The following is a 22,118-nucleotide window of genomic DNA, read 5'->3' as shown; positions in this document are numbered from 1 at the left end:
CTTAGGGCGATCTTTGGCCAGGGACTCGCAAGTGTCGGTGGGGATGTTGCACTTTATCAGGGAGGCTTTGAGGGTGTCCTTGTAACGTTTCCTCTGTCTACCTTTGGCTCGTTTGCCATGAAGGAGTTCGAAGTAGAGCGCTTGCTTTGGGAGTCTGGTGTCTGGCATGCGAATGATGTGGCTTGCCCAGCAGAGCTGATCAAGTGTGGTTGGTGCTTCAATGCTGGGGGTGTTGGCCTGGACAAGGACACTAATGTTGGTGCGTCTGTCCTCCTAGGGGATTTGTAGAATCTTGCGGAGGCATCGTTAGTGGTATTTCTCCAGTGACTTGAGGTGTTTGCTGTACATGGTCCATGTCTCTGAGCCATACAGGAGGGCAGGTATTACTACAGCCCTGTTGTAGACCATGAGCTTGGTGGTAGATTTGAGGGCCTGGTCTTCGAACACTTTTCCTCAGGCAGCCGAAGGCTGCGCTGGAACACTGGAGGTGGTGTCTCATCAATGTCTGCTTTTGTTTAAAAGGCTCCCGAGGTATGGGAAATGGTCCACGTTGTCCAGGGCCGTGCCGTGGATCTTGATGACTGGGACAGTGCTGTACAGCGGGGACAGGCTGGTGGAGGACCTTTGTCTTACGGATGTTTAGCATAAGGCCCATGCTTTCCTATGCCTCAGTAAATACGTTGACTATGTCCTAGAGTTCAGCCTCTGAAGGTGTGCAGACGCAGGCGTCGTACTGTAGCTCGACGACTGAGGTTGGGGTGGTCTTGGACCTGGCCTGGAGATGCCGAAGGTTGAACAGCTTCCCACTGGTTCTGTAGTTTAGTTCCACTCGAGCGGGGAGCTTGTTGACTGTGAGGTGGAGCGTGGCAGCAAGGAAGATTGAGAAGAGGGTTGGGGCGATGACGCAGCCCTGTTTGACACCGGTCCGGACATGGATTGGGTCTGTAATGGACCCGTTGGTAAGGATCATGGCGTACATGTCGTCATGGAGCAGGCGGAGGATGGTGACAAACTTTTGCCGGCATCCGAAGTGGAGGGGAACGCTCCATAGACCCTCGCAGTTGACAGTGTCAAAGGCCTTTGTAAGGTCGAATAAGGCCATATATAAGGGCTGGCATTGTTCCCTGCAATTTTCCTGCAGCTGTCGCGCTGAAAAAAATCATGTCCGTTGTGGCCCGGGAGGAGCTCCTCAGCCACAGGGAGAAGACGGTTGAGAAGGACTCTAGCGACAACCTTCCCAGTGGTTGATAGCAGGGAGATTCCTCTGTAGTTGCCGCAGTCAGACTTGTCCCCTTTTTTAAAGATGGTCATGATCACTGCATCTCTGAGATCTCCCGGCATGCTCTCCTCCTTCCAGATGAGAGAGATGAGGTCATATATTCGTGCCAACAGTGCCTCTCCGCCATACTTCAGTGCCTCAGCAGGGATTCCATCTGCTCCCTTAGCCTTGTTGTTTTTAAGCTTTCTTATGGCTTTTTCTACCTCGTGCAGCATTGGGATTTTGCCGAGGTGGTGGCGGGTGGCATGCTGCGGGATGGAGTTGAGAATACTCGGGTGAAAGGCAGAGTCTCAATTGAGGAGATCTTCGAAGTGCTCCTTCCAGCGGGCCCTGACTGCCTCAGTGTCCTTGATGAGTGTTTCCTCGTTCTTGGCCAGCAGTGGGGTGGGGTCTTGGGTGTTTGGACCATAGGTGGCCTTTGACTGCGATGAAGAATCCTCGCTCATCATGGCTGTCGGCCAGCTGCTGTATCTCCTGTGCTTTCTCCATCCACCCTGTTCTTTAGTCTCTGGGTTTTTTGTTGGACCTCAGCCTTGAGCTGTCTGTAATGCTGCTTTGCTGCTCCTGAGTTGGGTTGTTGCTAAAGTCTCAGAAATGCCCTGCGCTTGCGATCTATCAACTCTTGGATCTCCTGATCATTCTCATCGAACCAGTCCTGGTGTTTCCTGGTTGAGTGATCAAGCGTCGCTTTGCAGGTACTGGTTATGGAGGCCTGGAGGGCAGACCAAGCGCTGTGGGCATTCTGCGCCTCGGGGTCATCAAGGCACGCCAGGTTAGCTGTAAGGCGCTGATGATATAGGGCATATACTTACACACATATGCACACACATACACATGCACTTATACACATACACACATACACATGGACACATATACACACACGTATTTATGCATGTGTGCCCGTGCCAAAGTGAGTGAACATGCATGCACACAAATATGTAAAAATAGCCAAGTACATAAGTGCATTTGTCACTCACAGATGAATAAATACTCTTACATGCAAAGTATGGCACAAATAGGAACATAAACCCACAAACATGTGCATGCACACAGACACATGCAAATATACAGGTAAACACAAAACTGCCCACAAATAGACACATATAAATACCTGTGTGTGCACAAATATATGCATGTGCACATTGCAGACATACATGTACAGACTGGAATCTAATCGAGGGGCTCAGGTGGTTTATAGAGAGAATAACGGATGCCTGGCTGAGAGTGAGTTACAGGATGGAATCTAATCGTAGAAAACTACACACTTGTGTGTCATTGGGCTCCCACTGGAATCTACACACGTGTGTGGCATTGGGCTCCCACTGGAATCTACACACGTGTGGGCACTGGGCCCCCCCTCTGGAACCTACACATGTGTGGGCACTGGCTCATCATGTTCCACCTGCCCTTCCCCCGATGTTAAATAGTGGTGTCCCGACTCTGACACGCCGATGGCGCCTCACAAGGTGCCAGTGATTGGCTGTCACACCAGGAAGTCACCCTGGTTAGTAGGAGAGGGACGCATATTGGAAGTGGGTTTTAAACAAGATCTGGTGCAGTGAGCTGTAATGGTGGGGGTGCTGATTGACTGGTTGACATGCCCTGATGTTTGCAGGTGCCTGGGGTCAGTTTAACGGGCTCGGGCCCCTCTCTCCCGTTTCAGTGTACTGGTTACCCATGACGACACTGTGAAGATCTCCGACTTTGGCACCTCCAAGGAGCTGAGCGACAAGAGCACCAAGATGTCCTTCGCAGGCACCGTGGCCTGGATGGCCCCCGAGGTGATTCGCAACGAGCCCGTGTCTGAGAAGGTGGACATTTGGTGAGTAGCGAGTGGTATTGTTAGTAAATGTGGCAACGCGACTCCCCATTGGCCAGATGTTGAGCAGTGGCCCACATCTGGAAAAGGGATGGGGTAAGGGTGAGGTGGGGGGTTTTGTGGGGAGGGGGGGTTGTGGGGTTTGAGGGGGGTTTTGTGGGGTGGGGGAGTTTTTTGGGGTGGGGTTTTTGTGGAGTGGGGGAGTTGTGGGGTGGGGGAGGTTGGAGGTTGTGGGGTGGGGTGGGAGGGGTTTGTGGGGTTTTGTGGGGTGGGGGAGTTTTTTGGGGTGGGGGGGTTTGTGGAGTGGGGGGGTTGTGGGGTGGGGGGGTTTGTGGGGTGGGGTGGGGGGGGTTTGTGGGATGGGGTGGGGGGGGATTGTGGTTGGGGTTTTGTGGGGTAGGGTGGGGTGAGGGGTCTTGTGGGGTGTGGAGGGGTGGGGACTTTTGTGAGATGGGGAGGGGTGGGAGGTTTTGTGAGGTGGGGTAGGGGGTGGGGATTGGGGTCGGGGGTGGAGTGGGCAGTGGGGTGGGGTGGGGGTGGGGTGTTGGGAGTGGGGTCGGGGGTGGGAGATGATGTTGGGGAGTGGGGTGGGGTGGGGGTGGGGGTTCAGTGGGGAGTGGGGGCGGGGTGGGGAGTGAGGGTGGGGGTGTGAGGAGCGGGGGTGGGGTGTGGGTGGGCGATGGAGTGGGGGTGGGGTCAGGGTGGGAGTGGGGGATAGGGGTGGGGGTTTGGTGGGGAGCGGGGTCGGGGAGTGACGAGTGGGAGTGTGGGGGGTGTTGGGGCGAGAGTATGGTCCTGTGTTATTTGAATACATTGCTTTCAGGGGTCAATCAGTCCAGGCTGGATTGCAACCCAAATCCCACCGATCAAAGGCCTGTCATGAATCCACCCAGACCCTTTGACTCTAATTTATACCGAGATCTATATCAAATGTTATTCGTAGCCGGGGCCGGTGGCTATTGTCTCGTCAGTCGTGTTATGTCAGATTCTTCTGCACAAGTCGCGATGAGCTGAAGGTGTGCTTCTTGACATTGGAGCTTATCGCTGAATTAGAGTTTCACCTATCATTATGTTTGTGCCCCTTGCCCTTTCTGACACAGGTCGTTCGGGGTGGTGCTGTGGGAGCTGCTGACCGGGGAGGTGCCATACAAGGACGTTGATTCTTCCGCCATTATCTGGGGTGTGGGCAGTAACAGCCTGCACCTGCCCGTCCCGTCCACCTGTCCAGACGGCTTCAAGATCCTCATGAAGCAAACCTGGTGAGAGCCAACGTGCCACACCATCTCGTGCCTGGTGGTCAACGGATACACAGGTCGGCCCACACAAACGGAGACTTATTCTGGCCTTGGGAAGGGAAGAGAGAGAGCCATAGGAGATGGAGAGCCACGGGAGAGAGAGCCAGGGACGAGAGAGAGAGCCGGGGGAGAGAGTGCCAGGAGAGAGAGCCACAGACGAGAGAGAGAGCCAGGGACGAGAGAGGGAGCCGGGGGAGAGAGAGCCAGAGAAGTGAGAGAGAGTGCCAGGGGAGAGAGAGCTAGAGAAGAGAGAGAGAGAGAGAGAGAGCCAGGGGAGAGAGTGCCAGGAGAGAGAGCCAGGGACGAGAGAGAGAGCCGGGGGAGAGAGAGCCAGAGAAGTGAGAGAGAGTGCCAGGGGAGAGAGAGCCAGAGAAGAGAGAGAGAGAGAGAGAGAGAGAGAGCCAGAGGAGAGAGAGCTAGGGGAGAGAGTGCCAGGGGAGAGAGGGAGAGCCAGGAGAGAGCGTGCCAGAGGAGAGAGAGAGGGCCAGGGGAGAGAGAGAAAACCAAGGAAGAGAGAGAGAGCCAGGGGAGAGAGAGCCAAGGAAGAGAGAGAGAGAGGGTCAGGGGAGAGAGAGAGAAAGAGAGAGCCAGAGGAGAGAGAGAGAGAGCCAGAGGAGAGAGAAAGAGAGCCAGAGGAGAGAGAGAGCCAAAGGGGAGAGAGAGAGAGACAGAAGACAGAGAGAGAGCCAGAGGAGAGAGAGTGAGTCAGGGGAGAGAGAGAGAGAGCCAGAGGGGAGAAAGAGCCAGAGGAGAGAGAGAGAGCCAGGGGAGAGAGAGAGAGGGCCAGGGGAGAGAGAGAGGGCCAGGGGAGAGAGAGAGGGCCAGCGGAGAGAGAGTGAGTCAGGGGAGAGAGAGAGAGAGAGCCAGAGGGGAGAGAGAGAGCCAGAGGAGAGAGAGAGAAAGACAGAGGAGAGAGAGAGAGCACCAGGAGAGGGAGAGAGAGAGAGAGCCAGAGGAGAGAGAGAGAGCCAGAGGAGAGAGAGAGAGAGCCAGAGGAGAGAGAAAGAGAGCCAGAGGAGAGGGAGAGCCAAAGGGGAGAGAGAGAGAGACAGAAGACAGAGAGAGAGCCAGAGGAGAGAGAGTGAGTCAGGGGAGAGAGAGAGAGAGCCAGAGGGGAGAAAGAGCCAGGGGAGAGAGAGAGGGCCAGGGGAGAGAGAGAGGGCCAGGGGAGAGAGAGAGGGCCAGGGGAGAGAGAGAGGGCCAGGGGAGAGAGAGAGGGCCAGGGGAGAGAGAGAGGGCCAGCGGAGAGAGAGTGAGTCAGGGGAGAGAGAGAGAGAGAGCCAGAGGGGAGAGAGAGAAAGACAGAGGAGAGAGAGAGAGCACCAGGAGAGGGAGAAAGAGAGAGAGCCAGAGGAGAGAGAGAGCTAGGGGAGAGAGATCCATGGGGGTGTTGGGGGGGGGGGGGGGCGCGGTGGAGGGAGAGCCAGGGGGGAGGGAAAGCCAGTTCTAAGCTCCTGGATTTCCTCGGGCTCCACCATATGCCCCTGGGAGGCCTGTGTCTGTAGTGAGTGGAGGCCCACCTTCCCCGTTTCAGTGAGACAGGAGGGTGAGTTCCAACTTGCCATCAGATGGGGCACCTGACGCAAGCTGGCAACTTCTTGGGGGAAGGGCAGTGGGGGCCAAATATTATTCAGGACAGTTCCTGGTTTCCTCCCACACACATAGAACTGGGCAACATTACCTTTCAACGAAGAGGACAGCGGTCACTCAACAGTGATATGGCCATGTGGGGAAAAGCAGGCCGTGCCCCTGAATCGGCTGCATGGCATGTGGACCTGTCTGTCTGTCTGTCTGTCTGGGTCATGCCGAGCAGAGGCAAGGTACACCCACACAGGGGAGGAGGGTGAGGGCAGTGACCCTCCACATGCTCAGTGCTCACAGGGATGTGCTTTGCTCCTGTGTACATACTGCCCTCTAGGTGGGCACTACAGTAGTGCAATAAACGTAACGATTAGTGGTAGAACTGCTGCCATGGCTCACACACACATAGCCACTTGAGTGAGCTGTCAGAGATCAGCATGCCCCTCTGTCTGTCTGTCTCTCTCGCTCCTCTCTTTCACATTCTCTCTCTCTTTCTCTCTCTGTCCCTCTCTGTGTCTCTCTGTCACTCTGTATCTGTGTCTGTCTCTGCCTCTCTGTGTCTCTGTCTCTCTCTGTCTCTATCTGTCTCGGTCTGTGTCTGTCTTTCTCTCCTCTCTCTCTCACCCACTCTCTCTTTCTCTCCTCTCTCTCACCCACTCTCTCTCTTTCTCTCCTCTCTCTTGCCCTCTGTCTTTCTCTCTCTCTGTCTCTCTCTCTCTCTCTATCTCTGTCTGTCTATCTCCTTCTCTAGGCTGACCAGTGCAGTACTGAGGGAGTGCTGCCCTGTCAGAGTACTGTCTTCTGGAATGAGGCCCCTTCTGCTCTTTCAGGTAGTTGTAAAAGATTCCACAGAACTATTTGAAGTAGAGAGGGCCGTTCTCCCCAGTGTCCTAACCAATATTTATCCCTCAACCAACATCACTAAAACAGATTATCTGCAATTTATTTTACGCAAATTGGCTGCCACATTTCCCTATGTGAATACACTATCATACTTCGGTGGCTATGCAGCGCTTTGGGACGGCCTTTGGTTGTGAAAGGCGACATTAAAAATTAAACGGTTTTCTTTCATAACCTCCATTCTCTCCTTGTCTGTCTCCAACCTTCTCACCCTCTTTATCGAACTCTCTTTCTGTCTATCTCTTTCTCTCACCCTTCCCCTCCCCTTCTGTCTCATTCTCTCTCTTTCTTTCCTCTCTCTCTTTGACACGGTTGATCACACCATCCTCCTCCAATACCTCTCCACTGTTGTCCAGCTGGGTGGGACTGCACTCGCCTGGTTCCATTCTTATTATCTAATCATAGCCAGAGAATCTCCTGCAATGGGTTCTCTTCCCACTCCCACATCGTTACCTCCAGTGTCCCCCAAGGACCTGTCCTTGGCCCCCTCCTATTTCTCATCTACATGCTGCCGCTTGGCGACAGTTTCCGCATGTACGTTCTCGGTACTCAGCTCTACCTCACCACCACCTCTCTCGACCCCTCCACTGTCCCTAAATTGTCAGACTGCTTGTCTGACATCCAGTAAATGTCCAACTAAATATTGGGAAGACCAAAGCCATTGACTTGAGTCCCCACCACAAACTCTGTTCCCCAGCTACAGATCCATCCATCTCCCTGGCCACTGTTTGAGGCTTAGTTGCATTTGACCCCGAGATGAGCTTCTGGCCACATATTTGACCACGCCATCATTAACACTGCCGATTTCCACCACCCTAACATCGCCCCACTCCACCCCTGCCTCAGCTCATCTGCTGCTCAAACCCTCATCTATGCCATTGGTGCCTCCAGACTCAACTATTCAAATGTTCTTTGGCTGGCCTCCCCATCTTCCACCCTCCATAAACTTCAGCTCATCCAAACTTCTGCAGCCTATATTCTAATTGAGGCCAAGTCCTGTGCACCCACCCCTGTGCTCGCTGACCTACATTGGCTCCCAGTCCAGCAACGCCTTGATTTAAAAATTCTCATCCTGGTTTTCAAATCCTTCCATGGTTTCGCCCCTCTCTATTTATGTCACTTCCTCCAGCCCTACAACCCTCTGAGATCTCTGCGCTCCTCCAATTCTGACCTTTTGCGCAAGCCTGATTTTCATCGCTCCACCATTGGTGGCCAGACCCTAAGCTCTGAATTCCCTCCCCAAACCTCTCCGCCTCTGTCTCCTCCTTTAAGATGCTCCTTAAAACCTACCTCTTTGAACAAGCTTTTGGTCATTTAACCTAATATCTCTTTATGTGGCACGGTATACAATTTTGTTTCATAATGCCCCTGTGAGGTGCCTAGGGACATTCTACTATGTTAAAGGTGCTATATAAATGCAAGTTATTGTTGGCTCTGTCCCTCTCACTGGGGGTAACTTTGACTTTGTGTGATAGTGTGAAGCTATAGCGAATTGGCAATCCGTTTTACACCTCCCCCAATTCTCATTTCCATTGAAGTCAAAATTATCCCCACTGTTTCTGTCCCTCTCCTCTCTCTCTCTCTCTCTCTCTGTATTTCTCTGTCTCCCTGTGTGTGTGTGTGTCTCTCTCTCTCTCTCTCACCTCTTCGGTTGGTGTGCATTGACCTATGCAGGTCAGTTAAAATTGCCAGCAGGGCTTTAGGCAGCCTGCTGACCCCAGGGGATGTCGGGCCCCTTAACCAGGCTGTGGGTGCACATGAAGACGGTTTCAGCAGGGCGGATGTTGATTTGGGTCGTTCAGAGCTATTGGGAAACACTGTCTTCCCAGGGCAGACAGAAGGAAAGGCCGCGAGAGCAAAGTGCTGTCCTGCATAGCTCTGTGCCAGCGGTGGTTGGGGACATTCTGCTAAACCGGTGCTGCTCTCTGCTTCCAGGCACAGTAAACCTCGCAACCGACCGTCCTTCCGACAGATCCTCCTCCACCTGGACATTGCATCCGCTGACGTGTTGGGCACCCCTCAGGAGACATACTTTAAATCTCAGGTAACATAACCGAGCTCAGAACTGAGACCACCCTGAGAGACAGACACATCTTAACACTCGGATATTTACAGGGTCTCCATCTCATAACCAAGCGGGAAGCCCCAGCTCTGTGCTAAGGTCACCGAGGTTGGGATGGAACAATTGGCCTCAGTGCCGAGGAGAGTGACAGAACTGGGCAGAGCGCTTCCTCCTGGTCACTACCAACCCCCAAACAGGAATTGGACAGAGCGCCCCCTCCTGGTCACCACCCCTCCCTCACAGGAATCGGACAGAGCGCCCCCTCCTGGTCACTATTCCCCCCCCCCCCCCCACAGCAATCGGACAGAGCGCCCCCCCTCCTGGTCACCACCCCTCCCTCACAGGAATCGGACAGAGCGCCCCCCCTCCTGGTCACCACCCCTCCCTCACAGGAATCGGACAGAGCGCCCCCTCCTGGTCACCACCCCTCCCTCACAGGAATCGGACAGAGCGCCCCCTCCTGGTCGCCACCCCTCCCTCACAGGAATCGGACAGAGCGCCCCCTCCTGGTCATTTCCCCCCCCCCCACAGCAATCGGACAGAGCGCCCCCCCCTCCTGGTCACCACCCCTCCCTCACAGGAATCAGACAGAGCACACCCTCCTGGTCACTCTTCCCCCCCCTCCACAGCAATCGGACAGAGCGCCCCCTCCTGGTCACTATTCCCCCCTCCACAGGAATCAGACAGAGCACCCCCTCCTGGTCACTATTCCCCCCCCCCACAGCAATCGGACAGAGCGCCCCCTCCTGGTCACTATTCCCCCCCACCCCCCTCCCGCAAACAGGAATCGGACAGAACGCCCCCTCCTGGTCACTATTCCCCCCCCCCCACCCCGACAGCAATCGGACAGAGCGCCCCCTCCTGGTCACTATCCCCTCTCCCCACAGGAATCGGACTGACGCCCCCTCCTGGTCACTATTCTCCCCCCCCCCCCACAGGAATTGGACAGAGCACCCCCTCCTGGTCACTATCCCCTGCACACAGGAATCGGGCAGAGCGCCCCCTCCTAGTTACTATTCCCCCCACCCCCCCCACCTCCCACAAGAATCAGGAAGAGCGCCCCCTCCTGGTCACTATCCCCCCCACACAGAAATCAGGCAGAGTGCCCCCTTCTGGTCACTATCCAGTAAATGCACAGTCTGAACATCAGAGACAGGGGTTTGGCTGTGATGCCCTCCAGGGTCAAACAGCGTGCCTTCAGCTCCCTGTCTTGGCTTTATATAAAGAGTGGTGATTTAGATGAGGTGTTGGAAGTTCTCCCAGTGCCCATGGAACCATTTCCCCAGCAATGAGGAGAGGAAGGTGAGATCATGGCGGTTGGCGGGGGGTGGTGTAAGTGGAACTTTTATAAACATTGGAAGTTAGCTCCAAGTTTGTGCAGCGTCATACTACGTGGGATACGAGATGTACTCCAGAGCTGGAATATCCTCTTGATTGCCTTAGCTTTGCCTGAAGTGCGTCGGAAAGGGATCGGCTAAATTAAGGCCGAGGAATGGGAGTAGCATCAAGGAAATTCCAGGCCCGCAGGTGTTAAGTATCAGCTGTGATTCAATGGGTAGCACTCTTGCTTCTGAGTCAGTATCAGCGTGTAATTTCCTTACACACTACTATAAATTCACATGAGGCTCCTTCTGCAGACAAGGTCACTCTGTGACCTGTACCTTTATTCACAGGACCAAGAAGTGATGACCCTGCGTGGGACCTCCCTTTATATACCTGGATGACCAGGTGAGGAGTGTCTCCCACAAGTTCACCCCCTGTGGTCAAGGTGTGCATTTCTTAGGTGTATACAGTATGCAGTGTTGTTATGAAGGTTACAATTACATGAAGGTTATATACATGACACAGCTGTGACTCAGTGGGTAGCACTCTCGCCTTGGAGTCAATAGGTTGTGGGTTCAAGGCCCGCTCCAGAGACTTGAGCACAAAAATCTAGGCTGACATTCCAGGGTAGTATGAAGGGAGTACTGCACTGTCGGAGGTGCCATCTTTTGGATAAGGTGTTAAACTGACCCATGGCACTATTTTGAAGAAGAGTAGGGGAGTTCTCCCCTGTGTTCTGGCCAATATTTTTCCCCTCAACCAACATCACTAAAGCAGATACAAAAGCAAAATACTGTGGAGGCTGGAAATAATTAACAGGTCAAGCGGCACCTGTGGAGAGAGAAACAGAATTAACTTTTCAGATCGATGGTGTTTTGATAGGTCATGGACCTGAAATGTTAACTCTGTTTCTCTTCCCACAGATGCTGCCTGACCTGCTGAGTATTTCCAGCATTTTCTGTTTTTATTTCACTAAAACAGATTATCTGGTTATTATCTCATTGCTATTTGTGTGAGCTTGCTGTGCATAAATTGGCTGCCAGGTTTCCTACATTGCTTACATTTATATTGCATCTTTAACGTAGAAAACAAGTGTCCCAAGGGGCTTCACAGAGGTGTAATCAAAAACATACCAGTGTATTTCATTGGCTGTGAAGCTATTTGGGGCGTCCCGAGGATATGAAAAAGGCGATATTAATGTGTGGGATCACTGAGCCATTGTGTATCGATGTTGGTTAGTGCAACTTAAGCGAATTGTGGAGATGGCACAGGGTGCTGAGGAGTTCGAGTGGGACTAGTGCATGTTTATCAAGAGTCGTGGTAGTCGCCCTGCATCAATGAGTTACTGGCTGAAGATATCACACAGGGGTGTAGCACTGAACCATGCAGTCCATGAAGTCTCAAGCTCAAACCCCAGTTTGTCCTTAGTTAACCGTCAGGACAGCAGTAGTGACGTTACACTTGGCCTCAGTACCCCTGGGATGGTGAGGGTGAGGGGAAATTGGCCAGGATTCCTGCTCTTGATCCCAACCCAGTGACTCCAGCTGGGAGTGCGACTGCGTGGTTGTTGAGGGTCGGATTCGGTCGCGATGCCTTTACAGTCAAATAGCCTACTGACCATCTCCCGTTCAGGTTCATACACAAAGAACGGCCGCCTTGGGTGCGGTATCATAGATCAGAGAAGAGTCTTGTATATAAATGTGAGTCTCGTGTCACTCAGTCGCAGGGAACCTCTTGCATAAACAGAGCACTCTTTGTTTACAGGCTGAATGGAGGGAAGAAGTGAAGAAGCACTTTGAAAAGATAAAGAGTGAAGGAACATGTATCCATCGGTTAGATGAAGAATTAATCAGACGGAGGAGAGAGGAGCTGAGGTATGTGCACTGCCTAACTCACCTTATTTAATACAGTGCATTCCTTGAAACTTTAACCTTTCACCTTGGTGCTCGGATTCACAGTGTTCATAGGCCCAGGAACACACACTCCTTCACCATGTTTCATTCCTCCCACCGCTACCATTTTGAACTTCGATGACGTTTTCCAGTTTGTCACCGTGCAACCCGCTGACTCTACCTCCACCTCCACCTCCAGCTGAATGGGCTTGCATCCAAATGGGAAAATAAAGCCATATGATGATCCCGAAGACAGCCCGCCCGGTGGTTACAGGCCTAACCATTGTACTGGGGAAAAGGGGACCATATGATGGAGCTAATCACACCCAGTCTTTTACTTCGAGCCCTTGAGCTCGGGCCTGAAATTTGCCCTATCCCTGAGCACTTTTAAGTCTGCAGCTTGTTACAATAACCAGCCAACAGGGTGAGTTTCTGCGACAGACGTTAACCCCATTAAGGCCTAGGGTTGCCAACCTTCCAGGATTGCCCTGGAGTCTCCAGGAATTAAGACGCAACATGGATTCATGAAGGGGAAATCATGTTTAACTAATTTACTGGAATTCTTTGAGGATATAACGAGCATGGTGGATAGAGATGTACCGATGGATGTGGTGTATTTAGATTTCCAAAAGGCATTCGATAAGGTGCCACACAAAAGGTTACTGCAGAAGATAAAGGTATGCGGAGTCAGAGGAAATGTATTAGCATGGATCGAGAATTGGCTGGCTAACAGAAAGCAGAGAGTCGGGATAAATGGATCCTTTTCGGGTTGGAAATCGGTGGTTAGTGGTGTGCCACAGGGATCGGTGCCGGGACCACAACTGTTTACACTATACATAGATGACCTGGAAGAGGGGACCGAATGTAGTGTAACAAAATTTGCAGATGACACAAAGATTAATGGGAAAGCGGGTTGTGTAGAGGACACAGAGAGGCTGCAAAGAGATTTAGATAGGTTAAGCGAATGGACTAAGGTTTGGCAGATGGAATACAATGTCGGAAAATGTGAGGTCATCCACCCTGGAAAAAATAACAGTAAAAGGGAATATTATTTGAATGGGGAGAAATTACAACATGCTGCGGTGTAGAGGGACCTGGGGGTCCTTGTGCATGAATCCCAAAAAGTTAGTTTGCAGGTGCAGCAGGTAATCAGGAAGGCGAATGGAATGTTGACCTTCATTGTGAGAGGGAAGGAGTACAAAAGCAGGGAGGTCCTGCTGCAACTGTACAGGGTATTGGTGAGGCCGCACCTGGAGTACTGCGTGCAGTTTTGGTCACCTTACTTAAGGAAGGATATACTAGCTTTGGAGGAGGTTCAGAGACGATTCACTAGGCTGATTCCGGAGATGAGGAGGTTACCTTATGATGATAGATTGAGTAGACTGGGTCTTTACTCGTTGGAGTTCAGAAGGATGAGGGGTGATCTTATAGAAACATTTAAAATAATGAAAGGGATAGACGAGATAGAGGTAGAGAGGTTGTTTCCACTGGTCGGGGAGACTAGAACTAGGGGGCACAGCCTCAAAATACGGGGGAGCCAATTTAAAACCGAGTTGAGAAGGAATTTCTTCTCCCAGAGGGTTGTGAATCTGTGCAATTCTCTGCCCAAGGAAGCAGTTGAGGCTAGCTCATTGAATGTATTCAAATCACAGATAGATAGATTTTTAACCAATAAGGGAATTAAGAGTTACGGGGAGCGGGCGGGTAAGTGGAGCTGAGTCCACGGCCAGATCAGCTATGATCTTTTTGAATGGCGGAGCAGGCTCGAGGAGCTAGATGGCCTACTCCTGTTCCTAATTCTTATGTTCTTATGTTCTTATGTAATCTCCAGGACACAGCTGTGAGCAAAAGTCGGGAGAAAGATCATAGAGGCATTAAAAAATTGTATTTATTATTTATAAAAATATTGGAGGTGGGAATGGGGGTTGATTGACTGGAGGAGGCGGGAGGTCATGTGATGAAACCTCCCGGAATACACCCAACCAGAGTTGGCAACCCGATTAAGGCAGCTACCCTCACAGTGACCTCAGTGCCTCACGCGGCCTTTCACCCTGAGCACAATGAGTATGTTGTGTTCAGGCAGCATCAGAACCGGGACTGTAAATGAGGTGGGAAAGCCAGGCGTTTATTTTTTTCTGCGATTCACTGACGTTATACTATTAACTCTCGTGTTGTAGATGGATATTGCAGTGATGGAACTTAGAAAATCATAGGTACCAAACTTTCCCAGTGGTATTGATACACTTAATATGAAGAGGTAAGGTCGCTCACAATTGTTTCCCTTCTCCTTTACATCCTCTAACGCATCACCGGTATGATCCTCACTTGCACGATTGCTGCAGGTTTGGCCAGCTCGGCTGACTGCAGTCCGTTAGCAAGTGGGAATCTTACATGTTCTTGTAGCCAGTGTCAGCTGTGGCTCTGTAGTCAGAAGTTGTGGGTTCAATTTCCACTCAAGGGACTTGAGCACATGAATCTAGGCTGACACTCCTGTGCAGTGCTGAGGGAGTGCTGCACTGTTGGAAGTGCTGTCTTTCAGATGAAACCAAGGCCCTGTCTGCTCTCTCAGGTGGATGTAAAAGATCCCATGGCACTATTTTGAAGAAGAGCAGGGTAGTTATCCACAGTATCCTGGCCAATATTTATCCCTCAATCAACATCGCTAAAAACAAGATTATATGGTCATTATCACATTGCTGTTTGTGGGAGCTTGCTGTGTGCATATTGGCTGCTGCGTTGCCCACATTACACAGTGACTACTCCAAAAGTACTTCATTGGCAGTAAAGCACTTTGAAAAGTCCGGTGGTTTTGAAAGGCGTTATATGAAGTCTTTCTTCCATTCCTCGAGTCGTAGGGCTTTAGTGGTAAGTCTTGCTCCAGAGACCTGAGCGCATACTCCTGTACAGTACAGAGGGAATGTTGGATGTGCGTCTTTCAGACGAGGTGTTAAACCGAGGTCCCGTCTGCTCACTCAAGTGAACGAAAAGTAAAAGATCTCACAGTATTATTCAATGAATTGGTTCTATGGATGAGCCAATCGAAGGTACAGATTAGCCAGTCACCCATCCATTTGCTGTTTGTGGGACTTTGCTGTGCAATGTAACAACAGTGACCACACTTCAGAATTGGTTGCAAAAGAATCTTTGAGGCATGCTGAGGAAGCAAAGGCACTACATCCCGATGCAAATACTTTCTCGTATGGTAGAGCTCAGACCCAGTGCTGGTTCTTTTGTTGCAGGCACGCCCTAGACATCAGGGAGCACTACGAGAGGAAACTGGAACGTGCCAACAATCTCTACATGGAACTCAGTGCTATCATGTTGCAGCTGGAGATCAGGGAGAAGGAACTTATAAAGTACGTACAAAAGCAACTGTAGCAATCTGAAATAACATAAAAGACACTGGAAATACAAAACAGGTCAGTCAGCCTCTGAAAGAGAGAGGACATAGGATTACATAGAATATACGGCACAGAAACCGTGGGTAAAGAAGTTTCTTCTGAATTCCTTACCAGATTTATTGGTGACTATCTTGTATTGATGGCCTCTAGTTTTGCTCTTTCCCACAAGTGGAAACATTCTCTCTGTATTCATTCTATCAAAACCTTTCATAATTTTAAAGACCTCTATTGGGTCACCTCTCAGTCTTTTTTTCAAGAGAAAAGAGACCCATCCTTTCCTGATATATATACCCTCGCATTTCTGGTATCATCCTTGTATAGCTTCTCTGTACCCTCTCCAGTGCCTCTATATCCTTTTTATAATATGGTGACCAGAACCGCACGCAGTTCTCTAAGTGTGGTCTAACCAAGGTTCGATACAGGTTTAGCATAACTTCCCTACTTTTCAATTCTATCCCTCTAGAAATAAACCCTAGTGCTTGGTTTGCTTTTTTTTATCGCTTTGCTAACCTGTGGCGCAACTTTTTAGCAATTGGTGTATTTGTACTCCGAGATCCCATTTTTCCTCTACCCCACCTTCCAAGTAATAAATGACCTCCCTATTCTTCCTACCAAAATTTGCTACCTCACATCTATCTGTGTTGAATTTAATTTGCCAATTATATGCACATTCTGCAAGTTATTAATATCCTCCTGTAATTTGTTGCAATCCTCCTCAGTATTGACTAACCCCGCCCCCACCCCTCTGCAAAATTAGCAATTGTATTTTTGATTCCAAAGTCTAAATTGTTAATATAAATTGTGAACAACAGTGGTCCCAGCACTGATCCTTGTAGAACACCACTACCCACCTTCTGCCACTGTGAATAGCTACCGTTTACCCCTACTCTCTGCTTTCTGTCTTGAAGCCGGCTACTTGTCCTCTGACTCTGCATTCTCTGACCTTGTTCATCAGTCTATTATGGGATACCTTATCGAAGGCCTTTTGAAAATCTAGATAAATTACATCTACCGCATTACCATTGTCTACTCTCTCTGTTACCTCTTCAAAAAATTCAGTGAGGTTGGTCAAGCAAGACTTTCCCTTTTGAAATCCATGCTGACTATTGATCATTATACTATTCGGTTTGTAGACGTTCTTCTCTGCTCTCCTTTAGTAGACAGGTGACGGTTGCGGGGTGGTTTCCACCAGAAGCGGTCACTGGTCTTTTTCTCCTTCAGATTCTGCTTGATCCTTTCTTTTACTCATTCTCGGGATGTGGATGTCACTGGCAAGGCCAGCAATTTATTGCCCACCCCCAGTCACCCAGGTTTGATACAACTGAGTGGCGTGCTAGGCCACTTCAGAGGGCAGCTAAAAGTTCATTCACCACATTGCTGTGGGTCTGGAGTGGACTTGTACATTTTTCACTCCTGTACCTGGCCAGATAGAGTAAGGACTGCAGAACCAGTTGGGATCTTACGACAATCAACAGCTTTATGGTCACTTTTACTGGAACCAGATTTTTATTTGCAGTTTTTTTTTAACTGAATTCAAATTCTCAAATGCCATGGTGGGATTTGAACTAAAGTTCCCTAGATTATTATCCAAACCTCAAGATTACTAGTCCAGAACTGATCCAAACACAGCTGCATGCATCCTAAATGCACCAGATCCCGCTGACCTATCATCCGTATCCTGGCTGGATATTGGACAAGCAGCCTGACGACAAAAAGATAGTGTAGGGGATGCGAGAGGTGATGGTGAGGTAGAGCTGGGTGCTGTTAGCGTCCATGTGGATGATGTCATCAAGGGGCAACATATAAATGAGGAAGAGGAGGGGGCCAAGGACAGATCTTTGGGGGACTCCGGAAGGTAATGAAGTGGGGGTGGGAAGGGAAGCCATTGCTGGAGATACTCTGGCTATGATCGGATAGGTAAGAATGGAACTAGGCGAGAGCAATGTCGCTGAGTTCGACAACATGCAGTGGAGGAGGATGCTGTAGTAGATCGTGTCCTTGCTGACCTACATTGGCACCCAGTTGAGCAATGCCTCGATTTAAAAATTCTCATCCTTGTTTTCAAATCCCTCCATGGCCTTGCCCCTCCCTATCTCTGTAATCTGCTCCAGCCCTATAATCCTTCTAGATGTCTGCGCTCCGCCTATTCTGACCTTTTGAACATCCCTGATTTTAATTGCTCTACCATTAGGGGGCCGTGCCTTCAGCTGCCAGGATCCTAAGCTCTGGAATTCCCTCCCTAAACCTCTCTGGCTCTCCACTTCCCTTTCGTCCTTTAAGATGCTGCTTAAAATCTACCTCTTGGACCAAGCTTTTGATCATCTGCCCTAGCATCTCCTTATATGGTTCAGTGTCAATTTTTTTTTGTTTGATCATGCTCCTGTGAAGCACCTTGGGCCGATTTATTATTGTTGCGGCTATTATGTCCTGATTTTCTATATAAATCATTCATTTGAAATCCCCGATTTTGTTTCTTGTATTTGTCATACGTTTTACGTTGGGTTTCCTTGGTTTGGCAATTTGTCCTTCTTCCATCCTGATTTTTCTTTCCTGTTTTGTCCAGTTTAACCCCAATACATTTTTCCCTTCTTGTATACCTGGGCATTAATTTCTATTCCGAGCTGATCGTATTCTGTTAGATTTAGGTTTCCCTGCACAAGTCCACTTACCTGCGTAGAATAGAATCCTTTCACATTGTGCACATTTACTGTTACATGTTCCCATACATTTCTCTGTATTAACACCCAGCTGCCATAGTCAGACCGACTACATAATGAATCCAAGTCTCCCTGAAGGTTAATCTCCTTTCTACTCATTATCTGCCCACAGATCTAATTTAATGACATGGAGACATATCGGCCATATCAGTCAGAAATATAGCAAGGAGTGCGGAGCAGATTCCCACCAAACATCACTGTCCCTGTGTCTCAGACCTAACACTTACCGTTTGTCAGTTCCTTCTGTTGCCACGTCTGTTCTCAATCCGTCTGGACAATTTTACTCTCGGCACAATTTTACTGCAAAATTATTAAATGGGATTTTTCATTTCAAAATTGCACTGTTTTTTGCTAAATTATCAACAGCAGCAATTTCACATCCTGAATATTAACATCCTGAATATATTTCACTCTGAATTTAAAATGATGGGATAATTTGTATTTGTAAAAATCATCTTTTACAACTCAAGCAGTCTGGATATAGTAAAAAGTTCCCCTGTTTTTTGGTCAATTGTAACTGCCCAGAGATCTGAGCATGATGCTCCCATTAGACTTCCTGACTGAACTCTTCTTGAACTGAGGTTTAAACAGGCAAATAGATGTACGGAGAAGAATAAGTACATGTTTATAGATATGTAGCTTCTCCATTCATAGGAGCAACTGGATTAGCAGTGCCCGAGGATGTGTAGAAAAGAGATTAACCTTCAGAGAGACTTGAATTTTCACAAAGCCTTTGATCAGTTCCATATGAAATGCTCTCACAGACACTTAAGAAAGTGAGTATCCTAGGTAAAACGTGGGGGCGGGGACAGTTAAACTGAATTGGTTGAAAGAGAGGAAGCAGCGGTTTCTAGTTACAGAATCTGTAGTGAGTGGAGTGCCCCACAAATCGGTGCTGGGGCCTACAAATATATGCACATATGAGAAAGAAGGACAGGAAAAGTCTAGCTGCTCTGTCAAGGCTGTACAGTCTGGCACTCTGCAAGCTACAGTCACACTCTCTATATTTAGACCAATTTAGGAAAGAAACTCTGGGAAATCCCTCTCCAACTTCCGAAGGTGATCAAATTGGAGGAGATGGCAGTGCCTGGGTGGCATGAGTCACACTGCCTCCATCCACCATCTATATACTGATATATTTATCACTCGTGGACTGGCTAGTTGCCATTTGAATACTTGCAGCCCTCTCCTGTTTCTAATGTGTATTGGCTACCTGGATTCAGAACCACAAAGAATGCTGGTCAGATTTGCAGATGGATTCCATATTTGGGTGGGGGCAATAGAGTCTGATGGAGCAGCCAAGGAACTAGACAATCTTCGTAAGTGTGCAAGACTATGGCAGAGGAAACTCAGTGCAGATAAGCGCAAGGATCTATAGATTGGAAAAAAACTTGGGAACACAATGGTGTTGAACTAACTGGGGTGAAAGGGATCTGGGAGTGATAGACTCAACACAGATGTCTAGGTATTGCAGAGCAGCAGTTACCAAGACACACTTGAGTGTTGAGTTATGTTGCCTAATCAGTAGAGTGCAAGCCTGAAGGTGTCATGCTGAAACTGTATCCATCACCAGGTCTGTTTTCTTCTCTTCCCAAATATCACCCACCTACTACTCTACCCTTCACCCTCTGCTAGCTAACACTAGTCTAGGCCTTTATCACCTTTGAGTTTTGCTCAGGTCACGCTTTGAGTACTGAGTTCAGTTCTGGCACAATGGAAACAGTCCAAGTCACAGAAGCGGTGCAGAGAAGGGCCTGATCACCTAGTGTTAGAGGACTGAGTTGGAAGGAAAGGTTAGGAAAACATGGACTCTTCATCCTTGGAAGAAAGCGAATGAGAGAGGACTTTATAGAGGCATAGAAGATACCAAGTGGAATAGAAAAGGTTAAGGGAAGATCGTGTTTGACTAACCTGATTGAATTATTTGAGGAGGTAACCAAGAGGGTTGATGAGGGTAGTGCATATGATATAGTATATATGGATTTTAGCAAAGATTTGATAAGGTCCCACATGGTAGACTGGTCATGACTGGGATCCAGAGCAAAGTGGCAAGTTGGATCCAAATTGGCTTGGAGGTAGGAAGCAAAGGGTAATGATTGATGGATGTTTTTGTGACTGGAAAGATATTTCCAGTGGGGTTCCGCAGGGCTCGGTACTGGGTCCCTTGCTTTTTATGGTATATATCAATGATTTAGATTTGAATATAGGGAGTATGATTAAGAAGTTTGCAGACGACACTAAAATTGGCTGTGTGGTTGATAATGAAGAGGAAAGTCATGGGCTGCAGGAGGATATCAATCTACTGGTCAGGTGGGCAGAGCAGTGGCAAATGGAATTTAATTCCGAGAAGTGTGAGGTGATGCACTTTGGGAGGGCTAATAAGGAAAGGGTGTACACATTAAGTGGTAGACCACTGAATAGTGTAGATGAACAAAGGGACCTTGGAATGCTTGTCTACAAATCCCTGAAAGTAGCAGGCCAGGTGGATAAGATGGTTAAGAAGACATACGGAATGCTTGCCTTTATTGGCCGAGGCTTAGAATATAAGAGCAGGGAGGTTATGCTGAAATTTTATAATACTTTGGTTAGCTCACAGCTGGAGTACTGCGTGCAGTTCTGGTCGCCATATTATAGGAAGGACGTGATTGCACTGGAGAGGGTGCAGAGGAGATTTACTAGGATGCTGCCTGGAATGGAGAATCTTAGTTATGAGGACAGATTGAATAGGCTGGGCTTGTTCTCATTGGAACAGAGAAGGTTGAGAGGAGACCTCATTGAATGTACAAAATATTGAGGGGCCTGGACATAGTGGATAGTAAGGGCCTATTTCCATTGGTGGAGGGGTCTATTACGAGGGGGCATAGTTTTAAGATGGTTGGTGGAAGGTTTAGAGGGGTTTTGAGGGGGGGTGGCTTCTTTAGGCAGAGGGTTGTGGAGATCTAGAACTCACTGCCTGGAAGCCCTCACCACTTTTAAGAGATAATTGGATGGGCACTTAAAATGCCATAACCTACAGGGTTACGGATCTAGAGCTGGTAATTGGGATTAGACTGGATGACCTTTTGTTGGACGGTGCATATATAACGGTAAGTACTGTAGGGAATCAAATAAGGCCAGGGTGATCTCCTGGACTAGTTTCGATCATCTGGATGGGCCGGAGAGGAAATTTCCCAGATTTTTTCTCCCTAAATTGGCCTGAGTTTTTATCTGCTTTTTGTCCCTCCCAGAAGGTCACATGGCTCCGGTTGGGGTGGAGTGTAGAATGTTTCAGAATAGGGGTATCGCAGTTGTGTGAGGCGGACTGGGTGCTCTTTGCCTTTCTGTCATTGTTCATAGGTTTATATGTAACCTTTAGGGTTGCTGACCAAGGGCCGTGCGGCTCTTTGTCGGTGGGCGTAGACACGATGGGCCGGAATGGCCTCCTTCCGCGCTGTAAATTTCTATGTTCCTATGTTTCTATGTTTCTAATCCTAAGCACTATCACTGACCTACATTGGCTCCTGCTTAAGCAACGTCTCAATTTTAAAATTCTCATCTTTGTTTTCAGATCCCTCCTTGGCTTTGTCCCTCATTATCTCTTTAATCTCCTCCAGCCCCACAATCCTCAGAGATATCTGCACTCCTCTAGTTCTGGCCTCTTGAACATCCCCGATTTTAATCGCTCCACTGTTGGTGGCCATGCCTTCAGTTGCCTAGGCCCCAAGCTCTGGATTTCCTTCTCTAAACCTCTCTGCCTCTCTTTCCTCCTTTAACATGCTCCTTATCCTATCTCTTTAACCAAGCTTTTCGTCATCTGCCCTAATATCTCCTTATGTGGTTTGGTGTCATATTTTATTTTATAACACTCCC

General features: G+C 49.2%; 1 protein-coding gene across 1 annotated transcript in view; it reads left to right on the top strand.

Annotated features, from left to right (window-relative positions):
* Positions 1–22,118, top strand: part of map3k13 (mitogen-activated protein kinase kinase kinase 13) — a 145,182-nt gene that overhangs the window by 84,439 nt on the left and 38,625 nt on the right. Inside the window, exons 4-8 of the mRNA XM_070874915.1 lie at positions 2,943–3,101; positions 4,199–4,357; positions 8,810–8,918; positions 12,024–12,133; positions 15,391–15,507. Coding sequence (XP_070731016.1) covers positions 2,943–3,101; positions 4,199–4,357; positions 8,810–8,918; positions 12,024–12,133; positions 15,391–15,507 — 654 coding nt within the window. The remainder of the gene's footprint in view (positions 1–2,942; positions 3,102–4,198; positions 4,358–8,809; positions 8,919–12,023; positions 12,134–15,390; positions 15,508–22,118) is intronic.

This window comes from Pristiophorus japonicus, chromosome 3, assembly GCF_044704955.1.
Source record: "Pristiophorus japonicus isolate sPriJap1 chromosome 3, sPriJap1.hap1, whole genome shotgun sequence".
In the NCBI taxonomy this organism is placed as follows: Eukaryota; Metazoa; Chordata; class Chondrichthyes; family Pristiophoridae; genus Pristiophorus; species Pristiophorus japonicus.
The sequence above is the reverse complement of the archived record's forward strand: the minus strand, read 5'-3'. Positions and strand labels throughout refer to the sequence as shown.